General features: G+C 42.6%; 2 protein-coding genes across 3 annotated transcripts; both read left to right on the top strand.

Annotated features, from left to right (window-relative positions):
• Positions 1–3091: 3091 nt before the first annotated feature.
• On the top strand, positions 3092–4966 carry neurl2 (neuralized E3 ubiquitin protein ligase 2; the record flags this gene model as incomplete). Its single annotated transcript, XM_079577627.1, has 2 exons — positions 3092–3869; positions 4832–4966. 2 exons carry the CDS (start codon positions 3092–3094, stop codon positions 4945–4947), a joined length of 894 nt encoding a protein of 297 aa, XP_079433753.1. The 3' UTR covers positions 4948–4966.
• Positions 4967–5316: 350 nt separating this feature from the next.
• On the top strand, positions 5317–12011 carry msrb1b (methionine sulfoxide reductase B1b; the record flags this gene model as incomplete). 2 transcript variants are annotated; one of them, XM_079576706.1, is made up of 4 exons in its annotated part: positions 5317–5464; positions 11289–11431; positions 11510–11627; positions 11696–12011. In XM_079576706.1, the coding sequence occupies exons 1-4, from the start codon at positions 5410–5412 to the stop codon at positions 11707–11709; spliced, it is 330 nt and encodes a 109-aa protein (XP_079432832.1). In that variant the 5' UTR covers positions 5317–5409. The 2 variants fall into 2 exon arrangements, with proteins under 2 accessions (XP_079432832.1, XP_079432831.1); XM_079576705.1 differs by lacking the exon at positions 11696–12011 and having other exon boundaries at positions 11510–11644.
• Between the last annotated feature and the right edge of the window lie 11145 nt (positions 12012–23156).

Here is a 23156-nt window from a genome sequence, read left to right as displayed (position 1 = left end):
GTGGCCAGAGAAAACGACTCTGGGTGTGTGTTTTTGATGAGAAAACAACATTTGAACACGGTAAAAAGCTCTACGGAGTTGTTTTAGCATTTTGCCTCCTTTAAATGGATCCGCACCAAGTTGGGAAATTGCCCTAACAGGACAAACATGTCAAAATGAGGGCGACTTGGATTGTAACCGCAGTCTTTCCATTGATCATTGTCATGACATGACTGTGACATATGGAATGAACAAAGTGTGAAACATGATAAAAAAAGTATGAAAATAACTTCTAACAAGACAAGAGGGCTAGTTGTTCCTTTATTTAGAAGTGATGCTTGCAAGTGCTACTTTCACAAGCGAGTTTACACCTATTGTCAAATTCTGGCTCCTGTGCCTTTAAACGGTCTATGAGCAGGTTTATGGAGCATGAAATACATTCGTGACTCCGAAGGGGGAAAAAAAGAATGCTCCTCAGTACCTCCATGTTGGCCCACATAACGCACACTGGAAGTCCTAGAAATGACAACATGAGGAAGAGGGCACTGCGGCTGGGCCAGGAGACAAATAAACCCCATCCATCACTGGCTTAAGCAGCTCACTGATCCTCCTATCTTTGACCTGAAGCCTGGACAAGGATATTCACTGTGTGTCTATGGGGCATCCATTCTCACAACAGGGGTATTTTTTGCGTTTTCTGCAGTTAAGTACACGTGTCAGTGAAGCTTTCGCGGGCCCTCTTAACATCACTGTCATAATGATAAACTTAAAGTCAGGGCGAGGCAGCCACTCTCGCTTTCTTTTCAAATGCAGGAGTGTGTGGAATTCTGGTCATTGCAAATCATGAGCAACTACGATTTTAAGATCTCGCCTTTGATTAAGATCAATTGGTGCTTCGCCTGTTGATTTGGCAGCAGGTGGCGCTGTTCCTCACTCCTCAATGTGACTTTCATTTCTTCTATTATACTTGTGTAAATGACGCCATGTTTGTTTTGATATTGATCATTGGCGGACCACGTTTTGATTGGATGATCTTTTGTTCAGTCACCGGGACTCAGGTAGATAAAACGGGATTTCAGGCAATTGTTTTTAAATCTAATTATAGTGGGAAAAATCTCTACATTTCTCAAATTCAAATAGAATCTAACCTCCTCTAAAACATGCATTATAACATCACACTTCACTCTCCTTTGTTGAAATCCATGCACCCTAATCCCCATCATAGAACCTCTCCACACACCTCTCTGTGGGTTTAATCACTACTTTATATATGAACTGAACCTACACAGCATTTACATAAGCTATATTTAGCTGCTGATGATACATATCCTTATGCTCTGCAATGCTAATTACGACATCATTACTTGACTGTAAGAGCTTAGGGTGGATTCAGCAGAAAACGTGAGGCAAGGGGAGCGCCTCATCGTTCCTTCCTACATGGTTGATGCTTAGGCCAGGTGAGGGGGAGTAGGGCTGCAAGATCAGTCGCACACATCATACGTATTACAACTTCATACAGTATAGTGGGCCCAATCTTCCGCCTGGCGCAACTACAGCATTGGTCCCGACGAGGCGGTTATCTTGCACACACACAACTGCTGCGGCCAGTGGCTAGAGTGTGTTGCTCCCCCGTCAACTTTTACATTACAGCCTCAAACCCTAACCCCAAACCTAACCCTTCATTCAGCATTTAGGCTACAGCTCCCATGGGCCAAACTACAAACTTTATTCATCCCACAGAGAAAAAGGATAAACAGCTGCTCTTCACACACCAGGAACGTAATCAAAACAGATCAGCCCCAGTGTCTTGCATTTGGCCTCTCCCAGCATATTCAAATAGCTCCAAACGGGGGTGAAGTTAGAAGCGACCAAGCATTTCCACGGGCACACAGACCAGACAGGTACGTATCAACTCGTCTAAGCTCAGGTAAGAACATATCTCAGTATGGAAAAACAGTGGCCTGTTCCTTTAAATGGTTTAGGTCATGACCAACATGTTGGGAAATACATTTGCGCTTGCATGTTCCCCCTGGGTCTGCGTAGGTTTCCTCCGGGTGCTCCGGTCTCCCCTATCTACTATCTGGCGAGGCGTGTTTACATGCATTAGTCCCAAGTGTATTCATTAACCCGGACAATCCTGAATCCCAATCAAACAAATACAGAAGCAATAACACAGCGAGCATGGATGTTACCCCCGCACACCCCCACTCATGAACACACACACACTTGCATACCTTGCCATCTGTTGACACATGCAGCTGGTCAAAAATAGAAGTCACCAGAAGCTTCCCCTGAGTGGCCCGTAGATAAAGCCAGGACAGCCCTGTTCTTGCTGGGACAGTACGAGTGGTTTGAATCTAAGTGATGACCACATTTCGCTCGCCGATCGTGCTGAAGAAAAGGAGGATCACTGGAATTGACAAGTAAGTTAAAATGAGGTTACTTGAAATGGTTTAGTGAAAGCTACGTCAGGTTTGAGTTCCAAAAGCGAGGGGTGCCCCTGCAGAAACGAAAAGACAAACACATGTTTCATGCTCTATTTTTTTTAGTTTTGAAAAGTGAACCAATGTGATGTAACAAACAAAAGTAGACAACATTATAAAGTGTACAATTATAGTAGAGGTAGGCGTTGCACTAGATCAAAATCTTCAATCTTAGGGAAAATTCAGTAAAGGGAACACTGTGCAGCTTGATGTTTGGCATGAACAGGCTCACTAAAATTCACCAAAGGGAAATTGCAGTTGTGATTCTTTTTGTCTTAAGGCAATGACTCATCTGCACTGTACAGATAATGGCTTAAGATTTTTCTTCTCCAGGACTGTGAGTTTACAAAAACATGCTTAGAATCTATTTGAAATCCATCTCTTTCACAGAATTTGAATTGTTATGGTAATATAGAAGCCTTTTTATATATAATAATATTTTGCTGCTGCTCTCTATAGGGCTGCATGTTTTAAAGTAAAGGCTCTGCTATTGCGGTTCAATTGTGCAGCCCAAAAGTATATGATGTGTTTTCTATGTGTGCGTGTATGTTACTGTCATTGAGTGTTTTGTCACCATCCTGTGTCTCCAGGTTTTCACTGCAGACACAGTTTAGAGACCTTACCCCTTAATGGAGCCATTTTCGGACCAATTTATGGAATTCCATCCCGTCCATGGCACCAATGTCCAACTCGATTTTTCCGGAACCCAGGCCACTCGGGTGGAGAGCTTCGCCAACGGTGTGTGCTTCAGCAAACACCCTCTACACCCCGGCGAGATCTTCCTAATTGAAATTGAGGACAAAGAACTGGGATGGTGCGGGCACCTCCGGATCGGCCTGACCGCTCAGGATCCCAGAAACCTAGACGTGGTTCCAGAATATTCCATACCAAATCTAACGGACCAGGGGCATAGCTGGATCTTCGCCATAACTCGCAATCACAATAAAATCATAGAGGGAGCCCAAGAGGGGGCCCAAGAGGGGGCCCAAGAGGGGGCGGCGGATGCGGGTGTTCCGGGAGGACACAGACTTGGACGTGGCGAAGAAGAAGAAGAGCAAGTGCAAGAAAATTCAAAACCTAAATCGTTTTTCATTGACTCGCACCTATATATTGAGAACGTGCGGATACCCAAGGACAAACTGGTTGGGAGGAGCAGACCGGGGCGCTTTAGCCACATTTTGGACGATTTGTACAAGTGCAACGCGCTTCCACCCACGGCCAGAAGGAGCAGGATAGGGGTGCTTTATGTGCCCAAGGGTCCGGAGCTGGGGGACATGCACATCATCATCAATGGGGAGGACATGGGCGCCTCTGCCAGGGGCATCCCCACCATCGAGCCGCTGTACGCTGTGGTGGATGTCTTCGCTGCGACGAAATGTGTCCGGATCGTTCAAGTGGAGTATGGATGTGAGTATAAGGTTGATTTGGAGGGGGCAGTCCACGTTACTGAACACATCCTGGCCTATTGTACATGTTTTGAGTGGCACGTGCTCCAGTGGCGCAACCGGTCAGCGCGCGGTACTTATAAGACAGTGACCTGCGGAGCCATGCCGAGGTTGTGAGTTCGAGCCTCACCTGGAGCATGTCTTTAACCTCTAAACCCCCGCCGAGTGCATTTTCTCCTGAACTTTACCCAAAAGTAAATGCTTACAGCCTGTAGGCCAGTGTAACGCCTCATTTGAAAGCTAAGACCTACAAAACTCGTTGAAACTGATCTTTTCCCTTGCGTTTTCCCAACATTTCTATTCTTTTCATTGCTTTTTTTGTCAGTTTGCGGTCACTTTTCTGTCAATTTCATCCTCGTTTTCATCTCATCTTTGTCACTATTGTGTCTGTTTCTTGTTTTTTTCCCAGGAGGTTTTTAGATATGGGTAAAAACTGGAGAAAATGTGCTCGGTTCAGGTGGGAGTGCGAGGTTAAATAGACAAAGATAACATAACACTATACCTCTCAAACTTACCGCAGTTGTGGTCATACCGCCTATGCTATGCCCAATCCCGTCAGACCTTGGAAGCTAAGCAGAGAAGGGCCTGGTCGGTACTTGGACGGGAGACCGTTTGGTAACACCAGGAAGCCTAGCGAATGTAGTGCGTGAGTGAGTGGTTGGTGGTGGTCGGAGGGGCCGATGGCGCAGACTGGTTGCCTCGCTTCCGTCAGTCTACCCCAGGGCAGCTGTGGCTACAATAGTAGCTTACCACCACCGGGTATGGAGTGAATGAATAATGCAATGTAAAGCGTCTTTGAGTGTCCAGAAAAGCGCTATAAAAAACCGATGCATCATTATTATTATTAGTATCAATCAGCTCAGATTGAACTGGAGCTCACCTGTATTGACCAACCTGCATGTGTGTGTTGCCTGTCTTGTCCAGTCTGCTCCTTACAGACGTTGTGCAGAAAGGCCATTCAGAAGCACATCGTCCACAGAATGGCCATAGACTGGCTGGAGCTGCCCGACGCGCTCAAGCACTACTGCAAGTACGAGTGAACACGTCCGGCTCCCCACATCTGGACACAAAGACCCGTTCGTTTCACATGCAACATCAATGAATAAACAAACCACATTTCATCTGTTTCAACTGTCTTCCATTTTGTCTTAAATCACTTTTCCCAGTCATTCAGTTTGCACCAATGCGCTGCACTCATTATATTTATATCTTTTTTATGCACAAAACAGCGCAGACATATTCAGGATGATCGAACTTCCACGTGGTTTTGGCCAAAGTTAGACAACACAACAGCGATGTTATTCCCGCATGAAGGATTAGTCGACAGCGCTCTCTTGTGGCAGGAGCGGGTCTTCGCAGGAGGCGGAACTTGCGTAAATGTGCAGAGGGATCAGAGGACGCACGGAGAGGAAGCAAAGGGGCTCATTCAACAGAAACACACACGCATAGAAGAACAAAACGTCATTGGCTTGTATTGACACAGTTTATTATCAATACGCAGCATGTCTTTCTGTCGGTTTTTTGGCGGCGAGATCTACAAGGAGCACTTTAAACCAGGTGAGCCTCACGGTGATGTAACCCGCTGATGGGGATTAGCTAAGAGGAATCGAGATGTTATGTCATGCATTGTGCGCGGATATGTTTTTAAACCAGTTATGCTATTGTGAATATGGATTATTACACTGTTGGGGAAGCACAGCGGGCCAGTAAAAGAACTCGCCATTGGAAGCGGAGCTAAATGTCATGATGAATTGTCTCCTCTTAAGCTGAACTCTGGCAAAGTTATTTGAATACAGCGTGGACGTGACTCTGCATAACTCACAAGAACTGTGTGTATGAAGCTCATTTCATCAGGTCAGATATGATCGTTTCCGAGGAAGGCAGGCTGCGCGTGTGCAGATGTGCTCCAGTGGCGCAATCGGTCAGCGCGCGGTACTTATAAGACAGTGACCAGCAGAGTGATGCCGAGGTTGTGAGTTCGAGTCTCACCTGGAGCATGAGTTTAATTCTTCCTGAAAAATCAACACATAGACCCACCTTGTCATCTAGTTAAAAATGTGTAATATCGAACTGGATCAATCCAATTGTTTGCATCTAACTCAGTCACTGATCAGCAGTGATTTAGGTCCAACTGAATTCAAAGGTATAAGAATAATGTCACTTAATTATGTACCCAAGCTGAAATAATACTGGAATCAAAAGTAAATAGGCCGACCTGGTGAACAGCCTGACTGTTCGAGTTCTAACTTAGATACTATTTGAGTGTCTGGTTTGTGTTTTACTTCTGATGTAATACATAGATCAGAAAAGTTAGAAGACAAGTTGACAAGTAAAATTTCGAGTATTTCCAAAGATTACACCATAAAAATGTGTTAAAAGACATCCTTCTTAAAGGTGCATTATGGCTCCAGGATCAATTGTTTTGCAGGTTTTCTGGTGAGTGTTGGTCAGTGTGAAAACCTTCCAAACAATTGATCCTGGAGTGTCCTAAAGACCACTGTGATGGAAAGTAAAGGCGCCATGCTCACCATTCATACTGGGTCAATACAATACACACAAATATCAACCTTTTTTCCGCACAAAAAGTTGCATAATGCAACTTTAAGATGTAATGCAAGAAAAGAAAACCTTGATTCTTATGTCAAAATATGCTTTTGTCAATATTGGGCTCTGTTGGAGAGATTAACCAAATGTTTACACAAGTAAAAGTACTGTTACTTCAAAAATGTTTCCTAAAGTAGAAGGGAAAGGTACTGTGTGATCAAACTTCTCCAAGAAATACAGCTGCTTCCAAATACTTCTCATACATTTACTTCAGTAGACTGACTCTCCCCTTACTATTGTACGATGGGCAAGACTTGTTACGTTGTTCCAGATAGAGACATATTGTTTATGAACCGTATTCTCTAAACTATAAGCTCCAGTGGCGCAATCGGTCAGCGCGCGGTACTTATAAGACAGTGACCAGCAGAGTGATGCCGAGGTTGTGAGTTTGAGCCTCACCTGGAGCATGAGTTTAATTCTTCCTGGAAAAGTCATTAGCAACGATTCTCCCAATTAAAAATATGTGATTATGAAAGGGATTGATACACACATCACAGCACTCTTGGCTTCATTACTAAGGAGGAAACATCAAGGTCATTTTTGTTCTGTAAAAAGTTGTCGAAAGAAAAAGAGTAACTATTTACTCAAGTAAGAATAATGTCACTTCAATTGACCCAAGTTGAAGAAAAAAGAAGTGATTGAAATGATGAAGTAAATAGGCCGACCTTGTGAAGAGCGACTCTTTGAGTTCTGACTTACAATCTGAGCAAGTCTGATTTATGTTTTACTTCTGAATAAGGCAAAGTAATGTGAAATTTCTAGTATTTCCAAAGAATACTCTTTCAACATTCGATAATAGCAGTCCTTCTTCAGATATAATGCAAGAAGAAATACAGTTGCTTCAAAAAGCTTTATGTACGTGTACTCGAGTAGACTGAATGCCAATGTAGGACCGGCAAGACTTGTTACAATGTTGTTCCAGATGGAGACGTATTATTTATGAACAGTATTCTTTGAAATCCAAGCTCCAGTGGCGCAATCGGTCAGCGCGCGGTACTTATAAGACAGTGACCAGCAGAGTGATGCCGAGGTTGTGAGTTCGAGCCTCACCTGGAGCAGTCAATCTTTAAAATAATGCTAATACTAAGCAATCCTTCACCATTCCTTTACACGCTTCCCACCTGGAGTTCTTCCTGAAAAATCAACACAGAGACCCACTTTGTCATCCAATTAAAAATATGTAATATCGAACTGGATCAATCCAATTGTTTGCATCTAACTCAGTCACTGATCAGCAGTGATTTAGGTCCAACTGAATTCAAAGGTGTAAGAATAATGTCACTTAATTATGTACACAAGTTGAAGTAATACTGGAATCCAAAGTAAATAGGCCGACCTGGTGAACAGCCTGACTGTTCGAGTTCTAACTTAGATACTATTTGAGTGTTCTACTGCCGATGTAATACATAAATCAGAAAAGTTAGAAGACAAGTTGACAAGTAATGTGACATTTTGGGTATTTCCAAAGATTGCACCATCAAAATGTGATAAAAGACATCCTTCTGAAAGGTGCATTATGGAACTTTTTATGTGGAAAAAAAAGGTTTATAATTGCACGTATTTGACCTTGTATTGACCCAGCGGCTGTATGAGTGGTCAGCATTTTGCCTTTACTTTCCATCACAGTAATCCCAAGACTCCAGGATCAATTGTTTTGTAGGTTTTTTGGTGAGAGGGTCGGTCAGTGTGAAAACAATTGATCCTGGAGTGTCCTGAAGACCACTGTGATGGAAAGTAAAGGCGCCATGCTGACCACTCATACTGGGTCAATACAAGGTCAAATACACAGAAATATCAACCTTTTTTCCGCATAAAAAGTTGCATAATGCACCTTTGAGATATAATGCAAAAAAAAAGAAACCTTGATTCTTATGTCAAAATATGCTTTTGTCAATATTGGGCTCCGTTGGAGAGATTAACCAAATGTTTGCACAAGTAAAAGTACTGTTACTTCAAAAAATGTTACTCAAGTAGAAGGGGAAAGGTGCTGTGTCATCAAACTTCTCCAAGAAATACAGTTGCTTCCCAAAGGTTCTCGTACATGTACTTGTACTTGTTACGACGTTGTTCCAGATAGACACATATTATTTATGAACCGCATTCCCTAAAAAATAAGCTCCAGTGGCGCAATCGGTCAGCGCGCGGTACTTATAAGACAGTGACCAGCAGAGTGATGCCGAGGTTGTGAGTTCGAGCCTCACCTGGAGCATGAGTTTAATTCTTCCTGAAAAAGTAATTAGCAACGATTCCCCCAATTAAAAATATGTGATTTTGAAAGGGATTGATACACACATCACAGCACTCTTGGCTTCATTACTAAGGAGGAGTCATCAAGGTCATTTTTGTTCTGTAAAAAGTTGTCGAAAGAAAAAGAGTAACTATTTACTCAAGTAAGAATAATGTCACTTCAATTGACCCAAGTTGAAGAAAAAAGAAGTGATTGAAATGATGAAGTAAATAGGCCGACCTTGTGAAGAGCGACTCTTTGAGTTCTGACTTACAAACTGAGCAAGTCTGATTTATGTTTTTCTTCTGAATAAGGCAAAGTAATGTGAAATTTCTAGTATTTCCAAAGAATACACTATCAACATTTGATAATAGCAGTCCTTCTTCAGATATAATGCAAGAAGAAATACAGTTGCTTCAAAAAGCTTTATGTACGTGTACTCGAGTAGACTGAATGCCAATGTAGGACCGGCAAGACTTGTTACAATGTTGTTCCAGATGGAGACGTATTATTTATGAACAGTATTCTTTGAAGTCCAAGCTCCAGTGGCGCAATCGGTCAGCGCGCGGTACTTATAAGACAGTGACCAGCAGAGTGATGCCGAGGTTGTGAGTTCGAGCCTCACCTGGAGCAGTCAATCTTTAAAATAATGCTAATACTAAGCAATCCTTCACCATTCCTTTACACGCTTCCCACCTGGAGTTCTTCCTGAAAAATCAACACAGAGACCCACTTTGTCATCCAATTAAAAATATGTAATATCGAACTGGATCAATCCAATTGTTAGCATCTAACTCAGTCACTGATCAGCAGTTATTTAGGTCCAACTGAATTCAAAGGTGTAAGAATAATGTCACTTAATTATGTACACAAGTTGAAGTAATACTGGAATCCAAAGTAAATAGGCCGACCTGGTGAACAGCCTGACTGTTCGAGTTCTAACTTAGATACTATTTGAGTGTTCTACTGCCGATGTAATACATAAATCAGAAAAGTTAGAAGACAAGTTGACAAGTAATGTGACATTTTGGGTATTTCCAAAGATTGCACCATCAAAATGTGATAAAAGACATCCTTCTGAAAGGTGCATTATGGAACTTTTTATGTGGAAAAAAAAGGTTTATAATTGCACGTATTTGACCTTGTATTGACCCAGCGGCTGTATGAGTGGTCAGCATTTTGCCTTTACTTTCCATCACAGTAATCCCAAGACTCCAGGATCAATTGTTTTGTAGGTTTTTTGGTGAGAGGGTCGGTCAGTGTGAAAACAATTGATCCTGGAGTGTCCTGAAGACCACTGTGATGGAAAGTAAAGGCGCCATGCTGACCACTCATACTGGGTCAATACAAGGTCAAATACACAGAAATATCAACCTTTTTTCCGCATAAAAAGTTGCATAATGCACCTTTGAGATATAATGCAAAAAAAAGGAAACCTTGATTCTTATGTCAAAATATGCTTTTGTCAATATTGGGCTCCGTTGGAGAGATTAACCAAATGTTTGCACAAGTAAAAGTACTGTTACTTCAAAAAATGTTACTCAAGTAGAAGGGGAAAGGTACTGTGTCATCAAACTTCTCCAAGAAATACAGTTGCTTCCCAAAGGTTCTCGTACATGTACTTGTACTTGTTACGACGTTGTTCCAGATAGACACATATTATTTATGAACCGCATTCCCTGAAAAATAAGCTCCAGTGGCGCAATCGGTCAGCGCGCGGTACTTATAAGACAGTGACCAGCAGAGTGATGCCGAGGTTGTGAGTTCGAGCCTCACCTGGAGCATGAGTTTAATTCTTCCTGAAAAAGTAATTAGCAACGATTCCCCCAATTAAAAATATGTGATTTTGAAAGGGATTGATACACACATCACAGCACTCTTGGCTTCATTACTAAGGAGGAAACATCAAGGTCATTTTTGTACTGTAAAAAGGTGTCGAAAGAAAAAGACTAACTATTTACTCAAGTAAGAATAATGTCACATCAATTGACCCAAGTTGAAGAAAAAAGAAGTGATTGAAATGATGAAGTAAATAGGCCGACCTTGTGAAGAGCGACTCTTTGAGTTCTGACTTACAAACTGAGCAAGTCTGATTTATGTTTTACTTCTGAATAAGGCAAAGTAATGTGAAATTTCTAGTATTTCCAAAGAATACACTATCAACATTTGATAATAGCAGTCCTTCTTCAGATATAATGCAAGAAGAAATACAGTTGCTTCAAAAAGCTTTATGTACGTGTACTCGAGTAGACTGAATGCCATTGTAGGACCAGCAATACTTATTACAACGTTGTTCCAGATGGAGACGTATTTTTTATGATCGCTCTTCTCTGAACAACAAGCTCCAGTGGCGCAATCGGTCAGCGCGCGGTACTTATAAGACAGTGACCAGCAGAGTGATGCCGAGGTTGTGAGTTCGAGCCTCACCTGGAGCAGTCAATCTTTAAAATAATGCTAATACTCAGCAATCCTTCACCATTCCTTTACACGCTTCCCACTAGATTGTGACTATGAAATCAACCACCACCGTGTCCTTCTGTTATCCTCCAGGCATGTACGTGTGCTCCCAGTGCAGCCACCCTCTGTTCTCCAGCCGCTCCAAGTTCCCCCACTCGTCCCCGTGGCCCGCCTTCACCGAGACCATCAGAGAGGACAGCGTCACCAAACACATGGAGAGCCTCACCGCTTTCAAGGTTCCAAAACCCAACCGGACTCAAATCCAACGAAAACTCCCGAGCCCATTATGCTAAGCCGTAACTTGTCTATTTTAGGTTCTGTGTGGCAAATGTGGCAACGGGCTCGGCCATGAGTTTGTGAATGACGGTCCAACGGAGGGCGTGTCGAGGTTTTGAATATTCAGCCACTCACTCAAGTTTGTCCCCAGCAAAGGTAAGGCTCATCAGTAAATACAAGCTCCATGACTATGGCACCTGTAACTCAGAATCGTTTGTTCAAAGGGAACAAGCGGTAAGGAGTGAGTTGGAGGTTGGCGCAGTTTGACTCTCGCTGCTTGGCCCGGACCAGTGGACGGAGGTGTGCAGGGAGTGACGGTGGCAGGGTAAAGGCCCGAGCGGGACGTCCTGTCAGCTGAAGAATCTGACCCTCCGTCAACCGCGGAAAAGGACCACGTTTGTACATTTTGGATTCAGTTTCTGCATCTGTTTATGAGTCAGACAGATTCAAAACCGCTACAAAGATTCATTTACAAAAGAAAAACGACTTCTCCACTAAATCGTAGCTTGTTCTGAGGTTGGAATTTTGTTTTTTACTAAATGTGTTCATCAATAAATGCTAGATATGTTTAAATTGCTTATGAATAAAACCTTTGTTATGGTTGACATTTGAGTTCATAACAAATTCGTTCTCCCTTATGCTAAAATTGAACTCCCTGTGGTTTTCGTCGACTATGCACTATTTTTCACTTACTTTACAATGTGTTGTTTTATGATTTGTAATTGACAGATTTGCAAACGCTGTACATTCTCACTGAACTTGAAACATATTGTACAAATATGTCTACGATTATACCACAAATAAACTCTATTTCAGTAGGTGCGTGTTGAGTGTTGTAAAGTTAGTTTCGTCCAGTAGAGGGAGCCATACACACGATTGTATTGATTGTCCAATGTGCCTTCATTGGATCTTGTTGCTTTTCTCTTGGCTGCACGAGGCATGTAAACTAATATACCAAGATTCAATCAAGCAGCCTAAATATGAACATACACTGGACAATAATATAACAACCTGTGTTTTTGCTCCCATTCTTCATAAGTAAACCATTGTCATTGTACAACCTGACAACGAAATTGTGTTTAGGTGTTAGTCCTGAGTCGCGCCCCCGCTGTGGATCAACCTGACCAACATGTTTTTGGAGGTCGGGGAAACCTGGCTGGCTGCCTTCAGTCTCCTCTGACCCTCTGAAATGATACAGCGCCTCCTGGGTTTGTCCCTGTTTCAGAGCGTGGTGTCCTGCACTGGACAGCTCATCCACCTCCTCCTTCCTCATCCTCCTGCGCAGCTCCCTCCACAACAGTCTTTCATCAGCGCCTCTTGTGACGCCTCCACTGTGCTGCAGGTGTGGCAGGCTCTTGGTGCCTCTTCAGTGTCTCAGAAGAATAAATTGGTCTCAAATGTTTTTAGCTCATAATTGTTTTCATTTAAAAAGCTGCTTTCTTCAGGACCATTATGGACTTTTTGCAGTTAAAAAAAGACAAAAACACAGCAAATACGTACAAAAGCATCCAGCTAAACGGTGTGGAACAAAGGCAAAAAACACAGCTGTACTAAGAGAGAGGAAGTTGCTGCTTGTTTATGCGTTGCTAAAACATTTTCTATTTACACAAAAGGCTAATTTATCATAAATATTGTTCACAAACGGGTCAAAATCTGAGCACATCTCCTGAGCTGCGATGATCGATCCCCCCTCACAGGTGTGGCGTATCAAGAAGCTGACTACACACATGAATACTGCACCGCCTCAGGCTGGCCACAATAAAAGGCCACTCTTCGGACGCGTCGTGGCCTTTCCCCTTTGATGGAGGACATGGAGAAGTCTAGTTAACTGAACTTACTGAACCAGGTACCATTCTTTTGTTTGGCTCGTGGAGTGAACATTATAGCAGTAAGTAAATAGATTTCTTTAAATTTTGGATATCTCCCTGTAGAAGTTTCTATAGCTTAAATTCAAGGGCCCTTGCTTTAATGCACTGGGTATAGGTGGGCTACAGAGGCCTGCACTACTTTGGATATGAATTGGGACAATTTCTGGGATTTGGACAATTTAATTGCAGTGAGTCCTTTTATTACCAGCTGGTTTTGGCCTTAGGATCTGGCAACCCAAAGTCTGCACAGTCTCTGCTTTCTAATCAGTCAGGGAAGGTCAACATAGCCTTGATTAACTTTTGGATCATGTAATATGTTGTATAATTATGAAACATTTAACTAATGTTGAACGTATTGCAACTGGCACAATGCAAAGTGGAAATAAGGTTGAACTACTCTTTGTCTTTTCAACTTCGAGTACAATAGTAGCTTGATGGTTTGTTTATCTGTCACTTTTACAATTAACTGCCTCTCCCACATTACTGTAATCTGCTCTGTAGAAACGTGCAAGGAGTGTTTTGGCAACCGCAGAAATGCAATGTCTGGACCACAAACACGCCAACCGGTTCTAACACGGTTCACAAATAACCCTGCTTGTGGCATTTACGAGAGGTATCGGCAGTCATTTACACCTGCATCCTTCCTACTATCTTCCAGAGGTGAGCTTTGTCCCAAAAAAAAGGGAAAGGGAAAGGGGGTCATCTTGAGCGCGCAGCCCGCAGTGCATTAACCTTGGGCCTGGAGACATTTTCCAGACTGGCGGGGTGAGGTCGGGCTGTGGGTATAATGTGTACAGTGATGAAAGAGCATATTGAGGTTATCCCGGGGACAGCTGTATCTCCTAACGGGTCGGTTACCTCCGTGGACCCCCGCCTTTTAGTGCAGAGCGGTAGGTGAGGGGGAGAGGGAGATTGGGTGTGCTAAAAATACTGTCTTCATGTGTTCGTTTGTCTCGCCGGCGTGGGCATATAGGCCAACTTTAAAGGAATAGGCCACCGTTTTTCAAACTCCGAGATGTGTTCTTACCTTAGCTTAGACGAGTTGATGCGTAACTGTCTGGTCTTTACCCGTGCTCTCAGTCAGGTAAACAGAGCACAGACGGCGTTAGCATAGCCTCTCCTCTTCTCGGCATCGACATGTTGAATTTTGCGTGACTTGGATCGTGTAAAGGCTCATGTAAACACATTTAAATAGGGAAAACGTGGGAGAGCTTGGTTGATTCTAACTTCACCTCCGTTTGGATCCATAGATGAGAAGAGGAGAGGCTTTGCTAACGCCGTCTGTGCTCTGTTTACGTGACTGAGGGCACGCGTAAAAACCAGACAGCTACGCATCAACTCGTCTAAGCTCAGGTAAGAATATATTTCGGTATTTAAAAAAACGGTGGCCTATTCCTTTAAATCCGGGGAGGTGATCTGTCAAAAGCACAACAAACATGAAAAAAAGGGGTTCTCTCCTGATTCAGAGGCGATTTTCATTTGCAACAACTGAAATATTAAAGGCTCTTTACCAGATTTAAGAGAAGAAGAAATGTAATAATAAAAGATTAAAGAGTACAGAGTGCATAAATTAAGATGTGATCCAAACGTATGACTAAACTTCCTACACATTTGTAGCTTCTCAGTTCTTCACAGTTTGTAAGCATATTTCACAATGTTTTTGATGTAATAGAGGCACAGTGCACACATCAACAGTAGTTCTATCTACCCCCTACCACTAAAAAGATGTACAATAGGTTAATCTTCCAGCCAGTTGATTCTGACTATTAGCTTGGCAAGGGTGGATCAAATGCAGAGAACTAGTTCCTTACAGGGATCATTACATTAAAGCGGGGGTGTCCAAAGTGCGGCCGGAGGGCCAAATGCGGCCCTCAGACCCATTTTTGCTGGCCCTCAGGATTCTTGTTGAATTGGTACACAGAGATGTTTTTTGCATGACACGTTTCATAGTTCTACACAATTATTCCTCTTTTATTGTGGAAAAGAGCTGGTTTTCTGGTTCCAAGCTCAAATGAAGATGTGGGACACGACTTAAAAACCCAGCTATACGCTCTCAGTTGAGAGTTGACTGCTTATCTGTGGCCCGCCAAACCATATAGCTACTATTTTCACCTCAATGAAAATAGTTTGGACACCCCTGGACTAGAGTATAAAGTATGCCTTGGTCTTAAAGCAGTATATGTTCTAGACCAGGATCTCTCACTCAACCAACAACTCAGGATCCCCTTCTGTAAAATGTAATTGACATTTATAATAATTTTTAATCTAATGTCAGAAATGTAAAAGATATTGTTTCCATTAGTGATAGCATGCAGGCCCTTTTGTCTTTTTGACAGTTTGTGTGGGCTCTTAGTCGTTCAGTGTACACAACAAATTTCCATAGAGTATAAAACCGTTTCTATCGATGTGCCACTGTCGACTCATTCATGTAGCGTTTGCTGCCAAAATGAACTAATGATTTCCTTGTAAAAACAACATTGCAAAAAGCGTGCAGCCTGAAAGTTACACAAACACTGTCTTCAAGTGCATCCACTCTACATAAACATTATTAAGCTGAAATATGTGAGGGGGGATTGTGCAACGCGGCGTCTATGGGGCATTTGGCAACTTTTTTAAATCCACCATTTGAACACACGAGTTTGGCTTCCAGATCAGATAAGACGATTACCTAAAACCGTCCCATCACTCACCCGTGCCCCGCAGCCAAACATACAGGTGTGTGACACAGCGTCGGCCATTTTGAATAACTTCCCGACGCATAGCTGCCAAAATATGCAACAACAACTTCTTTCCTTGCACTCAGTGAACTGTGCCCCGACTATATGATACTTTTGAATGGGTGCAATGGGCGCTCGGCACTTCACTACCCAGAATGCACCCTGTCTTGTCGAGGCTTGTCGGTTCGCAGGAATGGGTGATGTAGCGTAATTGTATTGTGCACATTATATGAGCTTTTTGGCAATCGAGGTTGGTCGCGTCAGCGTGGAGGGCGTGTCTACGGTTGCCGCGGCAATAATTGCTCTAGGTGCGAGTGTGAGACGGTGACGCACAGTGATGACACGCTCGGGATCGGGTTACACGTAGGGGAATCTTGATTTTTCTTCAAACATGAGCTAATTGTCGAAAATAAAGGGCGTTGGTCCATGTTAGACGGATGATTGAAATGGAAATATGATCATGTTTTGGCCACGGCTCTAAGTTGTTCGGGCGTCACTATAGCAAAGGTTGGACTGGATTGGTTTACATTTTAGGGAAACGCTTTCCTTGTTGGACCTCAGCCGTCCCGGCATGAGGAACCCTGTCCATCCATCCTGTTGTGACATCTCCTGTCTCGTGTCCCACATATGAATGCCCCACTTGTCCCTAAGTCTGCTCCTCATTGCATCACTCTGTCCTCATGTGTCCATTGAGCTAATCTCCGATAAGGCACAACACGCCGTCCCTGTCATCGACATCGACACCACCCGCCCCCACTGGGAGATCCTCTTAGAGACGGCAGGGACCAGACTGATGGATGGATTGCTCTGTTGGAAAATAAGATGTGGATGAAGTGTCGGTCAATGGAAGTACATGTCATCAACTGCCCTTCCCACCCCATTCCATCTGCAGCCTTTTCGAGCTTGTGAAAGAAATAGCGTAACATTGACATTTTAGCGTGGCCAGGCAGACAATGTGCTGCAGAGATGTCGTGTATAGTCTGGGACCCGGAGTTTTGTGGTACGTCCAACATGGTGGTTTACCGGAGTAGAAGGCAATGACGACGAACAATTAAAAGTAACACAGACGATTGAGAAACAGTGCCAACTTTGTTTCCAAATCAGCAGGCGAACCACTAAACTCTGTCACTTACAGGTGAGAGTAGTTTGTTCTGAATGAAAGTCGGGATTTGAGAAAGTTCAACATTCAACATTTGTCGGAAACGCTTTCTCACATTTCTTCCTAATTTCTGCCACATTGTGTAAAAATGTGGTCCGATCTTTATTAAAATCATAAGAATGAATAAACAGTGTCTGCTTAGACTTATACCACCAAAAACAATTACATTTGATCATATTTTTTTTGGCCATAACATGTAAACATTCACAGGACAGTGAGGAGTAAGTAAGTGAACCCAGGAATCTTGCTGAACTGCAACAGTTTTGTAAAGAGGAATGGTTCAAGATTCATCCTGGACGTTGGAAGTGTCTAATCTGCAACTACAGAAAACACAGTTATTGCTGCCAAAGAAGGATCAGCAGCTATTTAATACAGGGGTTCACTTACTTATTGCACACTGTACTGTGAATGTTAACATGTTATGGCCAATAAAGATATGATCAAATGTAATTGTTTTTGGTGGTATTAGGTTAAGCAGACACTGTTTATTCATTCTTATGATTTTAATGAAGATCAAACCATATTTTTCGACCAATTTAGGCAGAATGTGAGAAATTCCACTGCACTTTCTCTCACTTACTCTTGATTAGCATAAGCTCCAAAGTCTATTGGAGCATATTTATCTTTTTTTTATTACCATTTCCTTCTTTGTACTTATCCATTCTGACAGCTTCGCTCCTGTTTGCAAACACAGACCCCGAGTCCTGTCTAACAGCGTTATCGTCAGCCCAGTGGATACACCACACAGGCACACACACGTTAAAAAACTCCCTTCCCTCCGACTTCTTCTAAGGAGCTGCGTGAGTGAGTGATTTTGGTCATGTTTGTTTAGTCTTGGTGTTGTCACTGAGGTATAATTGTGCGGTCTTTCTCTCTCTTCATCTCCACTGTGCATCTCGCCGCACACACTCCACTGATTCTACAGTTTAGATAAAAGATTTGTCCAAAGAGAAGCACACACAATTTTGGTTTCCAGATTGTTTATTATTGCATTAGTTCAAATGAAACTGTGTGGAAAAGCAAAGGCCTCAGATTAAGCTTATGTAGCGTGAATTTGTATACGAATCACAGCGCACATCCCTTTGCATTGAGCGGAGTGATTATGGGCTGCAGTCGATCATGGAGTTGGATGCGTTTGAGGCTCCTCTATGGCCGGGCAGTAAATCGCGATGCCGCTGCAGCGTGGACCCCACATTCTTGGATCAAATGCAAAGGGAAACACAGAGGGTCATGGCAGTGCAACGCTCCGCCGTGAACTACATGAACTTTGACAGTCTTCGTGATAAGTTATCCGTACAGCTGGTTTTTATGGTTGATAATTTACCCAACTCAACCTTTTACAATTGTCTTGTTTGGATTAGACTGTGAACTTTAACCTTACTGTAAATAACATCACCTGATTTCAGCGGAATAATTATGCAAACCTTTAAGAGCTTGCTGAAAAAAGTAGCCAATATCGGGAACACGGAAAGCCCAAATAAAAAGGATGAGTGCTTGGTAATAAGCTGTAATAGGAAACCTGCCTGTAGCATATTTTACACCCTTCATCAGGATGAGCGATACAGGCTGATTGGGGCTTGTGTTGTTGTGTCTAGAACCCGCTGCCGCATGACACACCTGAAGTCTTATCTGTCCGCACTGCCTGCTACTGTACTCTGCGTCGCACTGTCAACATGGATTAGCAGCTCATATACCCACAATCCCTTTAGGCCGCCAACTCAACCAGACTCCAAATATTTGCTTTGGTACAAAACCAGATTGTTTGCACAGAGCGGCAAGATCCCGGCGGAGTGTTTTTATGTTGCTGCCGACAATCGGAGAAAAGTCTGAAATAAAGGCTTGGTTTGTATGAAAAACATTTGACAGTTAAAGTTAGATAAAAAAAAAAGCAAAGAGGGAAGTAACTGATGGAAAATAGAGAGAGAAAATGTGGGGACATGAAGGCAATTACGAAGGCTGGTTCAAGCAAAAGATTCGAACTCCAACCACAAGAGGGCAGTAACTTGTTCATGTGATGCATCTACCCCTGAATTGGTCTGTTCATTTTTAACACTGTTTTATTTCCTAAGCACTGTGACATTCAGTTTCATCAATTTAAAATGTTGCCAACAGGATAACTTTGACCATGTTTTGAAACAAAAAAACGACTTTAGTTTAGTTCATTTGGACAACGTTAAAGGCACACAGCGTAACATTTCACCCAAACAGGTCTTTGCTGTGAGTGGTTCACCTTCCTTTTTTTCTTTTTTCCTTAACCTTTATTTAACCAGGAAAGTCCCACTGAGATTAAGAACATGCAAACTCCTCACAGAAACTCCCCGTCCAGGTGGGAATCGAAGCCGGGATCTTCTTGCTGTGAGGTTGCTCCGATTTCCACTACCAATAAAAACATGTGCAATAGGTGACTCCTCCAGGTGATTCTGACCATTAGCCTGGCTCCATATCTGGAGAGGGTCCCTGGGCGTGGTACTGCCCCCGCCCACTGCTCCTTAGGGGTCGTCCCAGCGGCGGTGAAGGATGGGTCAAATGCAGAGGACAAATTCAATTGTTCAGTTGTTGTATAATGACATAAAAATAAACATGATAAATGATGAATAAAGCACCTTAACCTTAATCAACATCTCCAAGATTAAAGGAACAGGCCACCGTTTTTCCATACTGAGATATGTTCTTACCTGAGCTTAGACGAGTTGATACGTACCTGTCTGGTCTGTGTGCGTGCCCTCAGTTACGCAAAAAGACCAAAGATGTTGTTAGCATTTGGCCTCTCCTAGCATATTCCTATGGCTCCAAACGGGCACGCACAAAGACCAGACAGGTACGCATCAACTTGTCTAAGCTCAGGGAAGAACATATCTCAGTATGGAAAAACGGTGGCCTGTTCCTTTAAGGTTAAGGTGCTTTGTTTGTCATAACAACAACTGAACAATGAACTTTGTCCTCTGCATTTGACCCGTCCTACAACGGCGCTGTATAACATTAAGGTTAATAAAGCACTGTTTCTTACAAAGTGGCACATTTTGTTAGACGTTGAATCCCAGACCCATTCTAAATTGAATGTTCCATCCCCATACAAATGAATAGGGAAGCCCGGCGCAATACTAACGTATGACAAGGTACATTTTGTCCTTTTCATGGCATTTGTATAATGTCTGTAGTGTTTTTTTTATCATGAACATATTACAAGAGGATGTTTAGTGGACAGTCGATGTGTATCTGATCCACAAAACGCAGGAACAATAGCTTTATTACATAAAACCAAGTATTTTCTTAATACACCCTCTTTGTATATTCTGTATTGTTCTCTTATTGTTCCATACATTTCCTACTGTGTTGAAAAATGGGGGCACTACAAATACAAAACCTATTTTTATTTTACAAAAAAAAAGCCATGAGGATAGTCAAGCATTCACCATGTAATGAACCAACACACGCATTTGTTTCACCTAAATGTGGATTGTTCATAATTTGCAATGTTTGATGGCTAATGCTAATGGCTATAAGAAAAGTATATTGAGCTGACTAAGAGTCCACATTCGTTAGGACGCCGCCTCTTTATATTTCTGTGGGTAAAGAGGCAGGTCCTCGTACAAATCCATTCTTTAATTACCCACTGCAAAAATAGCATTATCTGTGTCTAGGTCATGAAGAGCATTTTTTTTTCTTTTATTATTATTATTGCTGGCAACATAGTAAAAAATGTTACGCAATGTGCTTTTACATGTTTTAGTTGAAGCCCCGCAGGAGACATGGGAAGAACATGCTGAACTACACACAGAAAGGCCCCACCATAGGATCACAACCTACTGTTGGGTAAAGTCTAAATAAGGCTAAAAACAGTCGCAGCTATCATACTATAAAGCTGACCCAAAAGTGCATGAATGAAGCCAAACGAAAATCCAGATACGTTTTTTTTTTCATGAGGGAACTTTATAACATTCTAAAAATACAGCCACATTGTCCCATTCAGACTGTCACTTTGGGTGCCCTCCTGTGCAGGCTTGTCCGTGTTTGCGTGCCTCTGTGCTCAGCTGCAGCCTGTTTGAGCGAGCGGCAGTTTGTAGCCACACCCCTGCGATAGTGCAGAGAGCGGCGTGCCCTATACTTACCCAGGCTCAACCGCACCGCTCTGCCCTGCACTTACGGCCCCACAGAAGACTTTCACACAACACAGGCAGGAGGAGAACCACCACACTCACGCTACATGGGCACTGTCACTGCACGGAGACTGCCGTTTGTTTGTCAAATTTCAGATTTTTGTGTAATTCAAGGCAGCTGGAAGGGTTTCGAAGCTGGGGTTCAGTGGCAAAAGGTCTGGAAAGAATCATAACAAAAGTCAAGCCAAAATGTTGACATTGAACAAAACAATACTTTGGACTTGTAAATCTATAATAAGATGTGTTTGTGTGATGTCTCATAATGGACAACTCTAAATAGGTAGACACATGAAAGGGCAAATATCTGTCAAATATACCACTTTCTGACCACAATTGGATATGTAAATGGCAGACACATTATTAGGTTTGGGGAATTGTAAAGCAGAATGCACTTAACCTTGTCACTGGTCATTTGAGCATGACTTTTTTGAACATTTGCACTTGACTTTATTGATGTGACCTGGGATTATTGATACTACATCATTGCTGTTGTTTACTTTTGTTATTTTCGCCTCATTTTTTGGTGAATGGTCGGTAACAGCGAATAACTCTGTTGATCGATCTGCTACAGCATGAGCGGAACAATGCCCGGGTTGAAGATCGTTTTTGCCTATTATGGAACTATTTGTATTTATATAAAACAGGGGTGATTCGGCCAGCGAGATGATTTAATCCGGCCCCTGCCTTGTAGAGCATGCATTTCAGAGTTTGTAAAAAGTAGCCCATGTGTTATGTGTAGGAGCCAAAATGCACCTTCTTCTTGGTCATGTGGACATCATATGTTGCGTATTGAAATAAAGGAATTGGTCACACGGGCTATAAAGCACAACATCTGAGGTGTGGTTTTGTGGAGACACGCGTTGGGGAAACCTTAAAACGCAGCAGCCAGGGGGCGACCAGCACAAGGCCGTTTCGCCTCTACATTATGAATTTTTAAAGAATAACCAGATTGGTTTAAAAAAGGAAAGATTTTCACACGTGTCCAGCAGAGGGCCCTGAAACATTAGGAGATTAGGATATAAACAACACATTATAGCCACGTGGTACATGGACAGTCTTCAATAACAGCTTACCACCACCGAGTGTGGAGTGAATGAATAATGACTACTATCTAGCACTTTGAGAAAGTTGTTACACAAGCTTGTAAAGTGCAATACAAGTGTAAGCCGCTGTTATTGATGAGGCTACAGTCAAGTTGGGGCTTTGACCAAATCACAGCTCATTATTATTATTCATTTATTGGAAAAAATGCTCTCTATAGTATTTTCCTGTTTACATTATATGTGGCCTGCGACCCACCATGGGAGCTGAAAATGAGTTTGAAACCCCTAATTGAAAAAAATTAAATTGCCCCTGGACGTAACATCACAATCGCTCCCATTGCAAAACATTTGGTAGAAGCATACAGTTTAAAATAGAATGTGGCAATAAAATGAACAGGAAAAAACGGGTCCCACCTTCAGAGCCACAGCTTCAGACAATGCACTTTCAATGTGTTATAAAATGGGAACAAAAAGCTGTTAAAAATATATATTCCAAACATTATTTTATGATGTGCCAAGTCTAGAGCGTTTCCCCTTCCATAAAAGTGCATCAAAGAATGGCTGCTCTAATTCTCCAAATGAAACTGTGCGGTTTTCACACAAAGCCGTGATGTCATGTGGCTGGGGAACCCCCGGCGTCGACACTGACACACTTCTTGGATCAGAAATGACTTTTTAAGAGGCACAGAGCTTAATGCTAATGTTATGGTGTTACATGGGTTTGTAAATGGCCACTGCACA

The sequence above is a fragment of the Gobius niger genome (genome assembly GCF_951799975.1).
Source record: "Gobius niger genome assembly, chromosome: 19".
In the NCBI taxonomy this organism is placed as follows: Eukaryota; Metazoa; Chordata; class Actinopteri; order Gobiiformes; family Gobiidae; genus Gobius; species Gobius niger.
This window is presented reverse-complemented; position numbering and strand designations above follow the sequence as displayed.